Raw genomic sequence first — 8,745 nt, forward strand, 5'->3', positions numbered from 1 at the left:
TACACCAACAGCAGCAGCCCCTGTGGTTTGCCACAGCCATTTCTATGAGGGAACGCTGGCCTCAGAGGAGCGGAGTCCTCAGACAGATGCAGTCAAGCTGGCCCTCATGGCCGTTAAACGGACACAACTGTGTGCGAAATGTGGTTTTTGACTCATTCAAAAATACCCAGCGTGCCAGGTGGGGGCCAGGCTCTCTCACTCCGTGAATCTCGCATGGTTTCAAGAGTTTTGGTCAACAAGTGCAGCGCCCTCCTCCCCCCTGCTACACGCTACATGTATTGCGCAGTCCATTTTGAGGGGAATTTAGCATCGCCACATATAGCAAGACTTGTCACAAGCGCAAAGTGTATTCTCACACAAATTAACCCATTAGCGGTGCAATCGGTTTAGAGCAGCCACGCAGGCGAAGTAATTATCATAGGATACATACGACTATCCGGCTGCAAGAAAAGCCAGCTGGCTAGAAAGCTAGTCCTTGAAAATGTGTAACGACTCCATAGCGGGTTTCTATCCCGTTTTAATTAGAATGTGTAGCAAGGCCCGCAGACGGAGACAGTGAAGAGAAACAGGTTACTTAGGCCACTGGCGAATATTACAAATATTGTGGGATGGGGTCTGATCCCTCACCCCAACAACTGCATGTCCTGCTGCACCATGGTTACAAAACGGGATGTGCAATTTTGGGTATTGAGGATAGATGCAAACCCCGTGGCTGCTGGCAGCTGGCAGAGTTTTAAAGAACAGGGCAGCAGAGATTCCTAGCAGGGCTGGGGTGCAGGGGGGAGGAAAACGGGGTGAAACCATCCCTCCCGTTGGAAACTTTTGATTTCCTGAACCCAGCAGCCCTGGCAGAGATGCCCAGCACAGTGTTTAATTCTCCTTGGTGGGGGAAGACCTTTCAAATTTCTGATCCCTCATGCCTGGCAGCCTCACTGGGGAGTTTAAATGGCTCAGCTGGGGAGGACAGGGTGGCCATGATTTTTGGCACTGGTCCTAGGGTAGCCCCAGCCCTGAGGACCCAGGGCTGTCCAGAATTGATTCCAACAATCAGCTGTCAGAAATTAGCTCTTTGTGTGTAGATGTGCCATGTATTGCTCCAGTACTTTTCAACATCTTTATTAATGATTAGGATGTGGGGGCGAAGAGCTTGCTGGCCAAGTTTGAGGACAACACCAAGTTATGGGGAAGCATGGTCACGCTTGAAGATAGGCTACAGATACAGGCGTCTGGACGTAGACAGGCTGGCAGGTTGGGCGGATCGGAATGTGATCAAGTTCAACGTTGAGATATGTAAAGTGCTCCATCTCAGGATGAGGAACCTCCAACACACCTACAGGGTTGGTGGCACCAAACTGACTAGCACCACGAATGAAAGGGACCTGGGGGTCATAACAGACCTCTATGAATATGACCTGGCAGAGTGTCCAGACAGTGGTGAAATGTGCACTCCCTGAGTGTGCCAGTGCACCCCTTGACTGGCTGTCCTCGCCAATTAGGCTTTGGGCACGGGGAGCACCAGTACCCCCCTCTGCAAGCACCGACTGATCGCTGTAGCCGCTCCCAGAAGTGGCCGCTGGCAGTTGGTCCCCCTGGGCAGCAGGATTGACCATGGGGAACCCCCCCCCCCCAATTGGTGGGACTGGTCATGGAGGGGGGCATGTGTCCCCGCAACTAAGGAAGCACCAGTCACCCATACTGTGGAATAAGCTCCCTTCAGAGGTGGTGCAATCATCTACCCTGGAGATCTTCAAGAGGAGAGTAGACAGTCACCTTGCTGGGGTCACCTGACCATCAGTCATCTTTCCTGCTTGGTGCAGGGAGCTGGACCTGATGATCTTCCAAGGTCCCTTCCGGCCTGACAATCTATGAATCTATGTTCAATTTAAGACACCATAAAAGCAGTCATAAAAGTGTTCCTCATTAAATAGGGATCATTTTTATGGTGCTTTATATTGGGTACACATGTAGCACTCTTGACATTCATGGAGTACTAATTAAGATGTTAATCATGCCATAAATGTAATATGTAACAGGGCCCTTAAACACTACTACAAACTATATGAATAAATATATTTGCAGTCTTTGCATAAAGAATTTCAGTTTGGGTTCATGTCTAGCAAGTTGCTACATGCAATACATACTTTGACAGAAAAAGCCAGGCTTTCACAGAACTTTATTTTTTAAACTAGGAACAAATATTTCCTTCTGTAATTTAAAAATATTCTTCCATTTTACTTCAAACATTTTATTCACTTTGTACATGAATTAACAAGTATATTTTGGTTGCTGAGTTAGAGTGGACACAATAGCACGCTCCCTACTCATATATTGCATTTAAATACTCATCCATATCTCCACATGCTAAACGTCTTATACTTAAGAACAACAAAAAAATACATTTTGTTTTAAATAACAATGCAGTGCTAAGGTAAACTATAACACTTGAAAGGATTACTGTGTAGTATTTTTTGCATTTGACAATAAAGCCACTGAAAGCCTCAAAAATACACTCATCTCTATGTGTACAGAATTGCTTAAGATAATCCTGTAAAACACAATTATTCACATAAAATAGAAATATAAATACAATATTTACTGCCTGAATCACTGTAGCACCTAATGATCATAATCAAGACCACTTTGTGCTAGGTAACGTACAAATGCAAAAAACAAAAACAAAAAAAAACACCCCAAAGCCCACCAAAACCATTTCCCAAGATGACTAACGGAAAAAATGGAAAGACACAGAGTGAGAACAGGGAAATTAGTGTATGTCTACACTGTATCCCTGGCACTCGTCTGTACTTGACAGCAGGTACTGCATGCCAATATCATTTGGCATGATGAGCAGTTATTGCAGCATATTGGCAGCCTAACCATTGTCAAGCTTTTTGTAAAGTGTCACAGTAAAGGAGGAATTTGAACTACATGAACTGTTGTCCAAACTCTGGGTGCAGACAGAAGTGCAGCTCCCAGCTGTAACTCAACAATTTCTGCAAAGCGTTCTGAGTTACAAGGCTACCCCCGGACCAAAGAGAAGTTCTCTGTTCGTTCCATGAGGGAGGGAAATCTACCTGGGGTTGGGAGCCTGCAACCAGGTTCCCACAGCAATGGCCAGGGCTCTCTGCCAGTGCTCGCTGTTTTCAGAATGGGAGAGAAGAAAGGCAGCCAAAAGAGCTCATTCTTGGGGCTCCCCAGCTGATGCTGAAGCTGGGTTGGGTGAATTGGCACCCCCCCACCCCACACACACTTTGGGGGTGGGGAAGGGAGGCTCCAATACACCCACCCCATCTTCCGAGGGGGTTGAAAACCCCTCCGATTGAACTTGTGCTCCCTTTCCTCTCTCCCATTTTACAAACAGCAACAGGCTGGGAGCTCCGGGTAGACACAAGTCACAGAAGACACTACATTTTGAAACATCTTTATCTGATACCTCATGCAACGAGGAGTAAGATTTTCACCTGATCGGCCATTTCTGAAGCTGTTTGCAGTCATGCACTTGTGTTTAGTCACAGCTACAAACTTCCTTCTGTGGCCAGATTGGGCAAAAATTGTCATTTCTGTCTCTCCGTTTTGAAATAAAACATAGTGTTAGTTTTACACAGAACCATTTTTTTTCACACCAGTGCTGGTGTGAAGTTAAGATTTCCTGCTGTGAATATTACAAAGGTATAGAACTGTCTTCAGTCAATTTTATATTTCCTATTTCATAACATGATCCTGCAGACATAATTGGTGCTAAGATCTTGGCAGCATAATATTACTTCATACTATTAAAAGCTGAAATAAACAAACATTTACATGCCCAGCTTCCCTAGAGCCTGAGAAATTAGGGTGGGAGAGAAACATTTGCTCCTCCATTCCAACCCCTTGTCAGTGCAGAATTTTTCCCTGCAACAGATTTTCTGGTGATCTGCTCAGTTCAGTTGTAAAATGATAATATTGGGCAGTGGTTCTCAACTTTCTTCTTTCTGAGGCACCCCCCAGCATGCTATAAAAACTCCACAGCCCACCTGTGACACAACAACTGCCCTGCTTCCCAGCCCCACCTGCACAGTCCCGGATGCAGAAGGTGGGTCTTAACAGTGGGAAGCCCTGGGGCCCTACTCACCTGGGCAGCAGCAGTGAGGAGCCTGGTCTGCCAACCTGCAAGATAGAGGTGGTGGGGCCCATCCCTTCTTCAGGGCTTGCCTCAGCCCTGGGGAGTTAAGGAGGTTCTTCCTCATGCAGGGCCAGCTGAGCGGACCCTCTGAAAACTGCTTGTAACTCCTGGACCCCTGGTTGAGAACCGCTGATATAAAGGGCTTCCCTTAGGAGATTGGTCTAGATTAGAATACAGTAAATTGTAATGCTAGTTCATGGTTCCAAATTTCACACGTGAAGATCATCCACCATCCATAGAGCCATTGCATATTTAAATACAAGAGAAGGTTTCTGTTGTAACATATTCTCTTTTCTCCACTGTGTTTTCACTTTCATTATACATAGTAGATTCTCCATGGCTTCCATTCCATTAGCTGTCATTTTGCCAAGGTAATCTCAGTTATTTTAAGTCAGTGCCCTTTGCTGATTATCAGATAAAGAATTGCAAATTTATGTCTCTTTCAGATGACAAAGGAATTTATAAGGAAAAAAATGATCTGTAATTGCCAGAAACTATTTAGTATAGTTACAGATTTTTCCTGGTATCTACTGAACACAAATATATGAAAAAAACATAAATAAAAAAGAAATGCTAAGGCCTCTTAGCCTAGCTCATTTTATAGCAGTTTGTTTAAAGAGCAGTAGTCCTTCATCTTATTCCCTTCATCAGGATCTTTTTTGCTTGTAACAGGTGAATTTAACAGTAGTGTTGCTAATAAGAAAGGAAAGGGATGAGGTCCCTACCTCTGCTCTGGTCCCTTTACACAGTGGAGAGAGGGTGGACCATCCTAAAGGCCCTTGAGCTGGATGTTGGGAGGATTCAGCCTATAATGGGTCCTGGGGGAGACAGCTCTGAGGCCAAGATTCATGTTGGAAAACTCAATAGAATGGGAGTTTAGCCATAACACACAGAGCACTGACACTGTAAAAATTCCAGATAGTACTGCTGCTTGGAGGCAGTTAAGTCTCTGCTGCCTAAATTATATCAGGAATCGAAGAGCAGTTTAAAAGCAGGATGATACTCCAGGTGGCTAATACCAACCATAACTTTCTCACTCTGGCCTGCAAATTCTGTGCTGTGCTTTCAAGAAGTTAGGTTTTGGAAGACACTATTATTTGTACTGTAGTTTTATATAACCTAAGAAGTGCTGGCCCTTGTGTCTTCTGACAAAAAATACCTGGAAGGACCTGAGTGCACACAACTCCTTCATTACAGCGAATAGTACTTGCATGTTACATGCCCTGCATCCCAGAATCAGTCCTTTTCTAATGAAACAGGACAGTGTTTCAATGCGAGACTTAACTGTAAGGACTGCAGGATTGAGACCTTCATATAGGAAACAGGGATAAGAAAAATAGCAAGATTTCATTAATTTCCCTTTGACACATTTTTTTTCATGTTGGTCAAGACACCTGGATGAATTCATGAGGACCACACAGATTTTTCAGACAACTGGTCTAGGTGGGACTGGTGGTCTTGGAGGTCTTGGAGGTCTTGGAGGAACTGCAGAGAACTGACTTGGTATTTGCTGCCTAAAAAGTCGGAGAGAAATGCACATTGTATCTATGTTTGATACCATATTTGGAAACATGACACACTCGGTTAATAGTATCTAATGCTGATAAATGCTTCTGGAAAATGTCTCCACCCTCAAACCCACCTTCCCAAGTTATTTCTGAAGTGCTTGTTACAACAGTCTTGAACCACCAGATTTAAAATACTTTGACTGTTAGGTCATTTCTTATTCCTACTTTGGGTCCCTCAAGACATGCGGGATGACATGCTGTAATTACAGCTCATCAGAGCAGACTCAATTTATCCAGCCTGCCGGAGCATGCTAATTAGCACACTCCAGCAGTCTCGGCGTCTCATGTACTCAGCGTCTCTACATTTCAAAATGGCAGGGGCGCTTTAAAGCTCATTCACTGAGCTTTAATTAAAGCATCCCCACTGCCATTTTGAAGCATGCAACTTTGAATACATGAGACACTGCAGGCGCTTTAATTATAGCAACTCCCAAGAGCCACTCTAATTAAAGTGCCCCTACACCCACCCCTGAAGCTCATGTAAAGATGCCCTTTGGTGTCATTCATAAGTGCCTTGGTAGCCAGCTGCTTTCCCAGAACCTTTGTGCCTGGCATTGTACATACACAAAAAGAGATTCTCTTCTCATAAAACCTTATAGTCTGAATGGAAACTACAGACACAAAATAGAGGGGAGCCAAAGATGAAGAGAGATGCTTGAGGCTTAAGGCTATAACTTGGTCTTAGATCTGCCTAGTACACTGCGCTCTACAAGTAATCACAACTGGCTGCAAAAGCTGGAGCATCTCAAGCTCAGACGTGGAATCAGTCCTATTAAACTTAATAAAAGATCCCCAATTCCACTTGTGTACATAGTCATTTTTCTGGAATTACAGTATAGCTTCAGTATTACAAACCTTGTTTATAACATGTCCCCATTTCCAACAATCCCAGCAGAAGGAATCAGTGTTTTCCCCATTATTACGATGCAACAAATTGATTAACCTTATATAGGTGGTTCTGTCTGCAGTTAGAAGGTTTTCTCGTTCTGTATTATATAACCTTATATTATTGGTAGTGGATGGGTCATTTTTGACCTGGAGGAAAGTGGGCAGTGGGGTCCCCCAGGGCTTGGTCCTTGGGCCCGCACTGTTCAATTTCCTTATTAGTGACTTGGATGACGGGGTGAAAGCAGCCTGTTTAAATTCACAGATGACACCAAGATTTGGGGTGAGGTGGGCATGCTAGAAGGGAAGGACAGATTACAGCAGGATCTGGACAGGTTACAGGGGTGGGCAAATGAAAATAGGATGGGATTCAATACTGACAAGTGCAGGGTGCTGCACCTGGGCAGTAGAAACCAGCAGCATACCTATAGGCTGGGGAACTCCCTTCTCAAAAGCATGTCAGCAGAAAGAGATCTTGGAGTCATTATTGACACCAAGATGAACATGGGCTGACAATGCGAGAACACAGTAAGTAAGGCCAACTGTACCCTGTCCTGCATCCACAGGTGCATCAGAAGCAGAGCCAAGGAGGTGATCCTCCCCCTCTAGGCAACACTGGTCAGGCCGCAGCTGTAGTACTGCATCCAGTTCTGGGCGCTGCACTTCAGGAGGGATGTGGACAGCATTGAGAAGGTCCAAAGGAGGGCCACCTGCATGATCAGGGGGCAGCAGGGCAGGCCCTACAAAGAGAGGCTATGGGACCTGAACCTGTTCCGCCTTCACAAGAGAAGGCTGAGGGGGTTCCTGGTGGCCGTCTATAAACTTACTAGGGGGAACCAGCAGGGTTTGGGAGAGACCTTGTTCCCCCGAGCGCCTCCCGGAGTAACAAGGCATAACGGCCATAAGTTGCTAGAGAGTAGGTTTAGACTAGACATTAGAAGGCACTACTTCACAGTCAGGGTGGCTGGGATCTGGAACCAACTTATAGTTTCATAGTTGCTAGGGTCAGGAGGGACCTGAACAGATCATCTACCCTGACCCCCTGCCACAGGCAGGAGTGAATGCTGGGTTCAGAAGACCCCAGAAAGGTGATCATCCAACCTCTTCTTGAATTTGCCCAAGGTAGGGACGAGGACCACTTCCCTGGGAAGCTGGTTCCAGATTTTGGCCACCGTAACTGTAAAATATTGCCTTCTGATCTCTAACCTGAACCTATACTCCATCATCTTATTACCATTGTTCCCCATCACCCCAGGTGGTGCTGGGGAGACAAGGTCTCTACCTATTTGCTGTTGATCTCCCTTGATGCATTTGTAGGCAGCCAGCAGGTCCCCCTCAGCCTCCTCTTGTTGAGGCTGAACAGGTTCAGGTCCCTCAGTTTCTCCTTATAGGGCCTGTCCAGCTGCCCTCTCACCAAGAGAAGTGGTAATGCTCCTACCCTGGAGGTATTTAAGAGGAGGCTAGACGTTTACCTGGATGGGGTCATTTGAACCCAGTTTTCTCTCCTGCCCACGGCAGGGGTTGGACTAGAAGATCTACAAGGTCCCTTCCGACCCTACATCTATGAATCTATAGCAATTATTGTCTTTCAATGAACTTTTCTCTTGGTCCCACAGGGGTAATGAGGTCATATACTATCTCTTTCATTTCAGGGCCAACTTTGTGCTGGACATTTAGGAGAGTTCTAAAGAACATTTTACTTCTTAGCTCTGTAGCCATGTGCAATCTTGCTCAAGAGAGGGACTGATATAAAGTTGGATACACCAAAAATTCATAATTCAGGCTATTGTAGAAGCCAGTAAAAGTTCCCGAAGACAAGAGGACTGGGTGTAAGTTGGATTTCTTAAACAAGGACTAGCCAGCTTCTAAGAAGCCAAGCCATACCCTGCAGGTTGCACTAGCAGGGGCCATGGTACCCGGGGTTGTACACTGCATGTGTCCCTACATGTCCCTCTCCCACTGCACCGTGTACCTGCATGCCTGGATTCCCCCACCACCTCCTTCTCCCCTGCTGCAAGCAAGTCAAGACACTGGAGTTAGGCTCCGGAGCAGTGAGAGACGTGCGGGTGAAGCCCGCTGCGCCCCTGCTCCCCCAAAGCCCCCCAGACACCCCCTCAGCAGCCGCAGAGC

At 45.9% G+C, this 8,745-nt stretch overlaps 2 protein-coding genes across 2 annotated transcripts in view; both read right to left on the minus strand.

Annotated features, from left to right (window-relative positions):
- The window catches only part of PSTK (phosphoseryl-tRNA kinase), a 4,292-nt gene extending 2,988 nt beyond the window's left edge, over nt 1–1,304 (minus strand). Inside the window, exon 1 of the mRNA XM_019555459.1 lies at nt 1,221–1,304. Within this exon, the coding sequence (XP_019411004.1) occupies nt 1,221–1,304 (84 nt within the window). The remainder of the gene's footprint in view (nt 1–1,220) is intronic.
- A 2,846-nt stretch (nt 1,305–4,150) lies between these two features.
- LOC109324250 (disintegrin and metalloproteinase domain-containing protein 9-like) overlaps nt 4,151–8,745 on the minus strand; it is a 39,239-nt gene continuing 34,644 nt past the window's right edge. The window contains exon 22 of the mRNA XM_019556207.1: nt 4,151–5,676. Within this exon, the coding sequence (XP_019411752.1) occupies nt 5,589–5,676 (88 nt within the window). The 3' untranslated portion in view covers nt 4,151–5,588. The remainder of the gene's footprint in view (nt 5,677–8,745) is intronic.

The sequence above is a fragment of the Crocodylus porosus genome, unplaced genomic scaffold, assembly GCF_001723895.1.
Source record: "Crocodylus porosus isolate Cpor-Errol unplaced genomic scaffold, CroPor_comp1, whole genome shotgun sequence".
Lineage (NCBI taxonomy): Eukaryota > Metazoa > Chordata > Crocodylia > Crocodylidae > Crocodylus > Crocodylus porosus.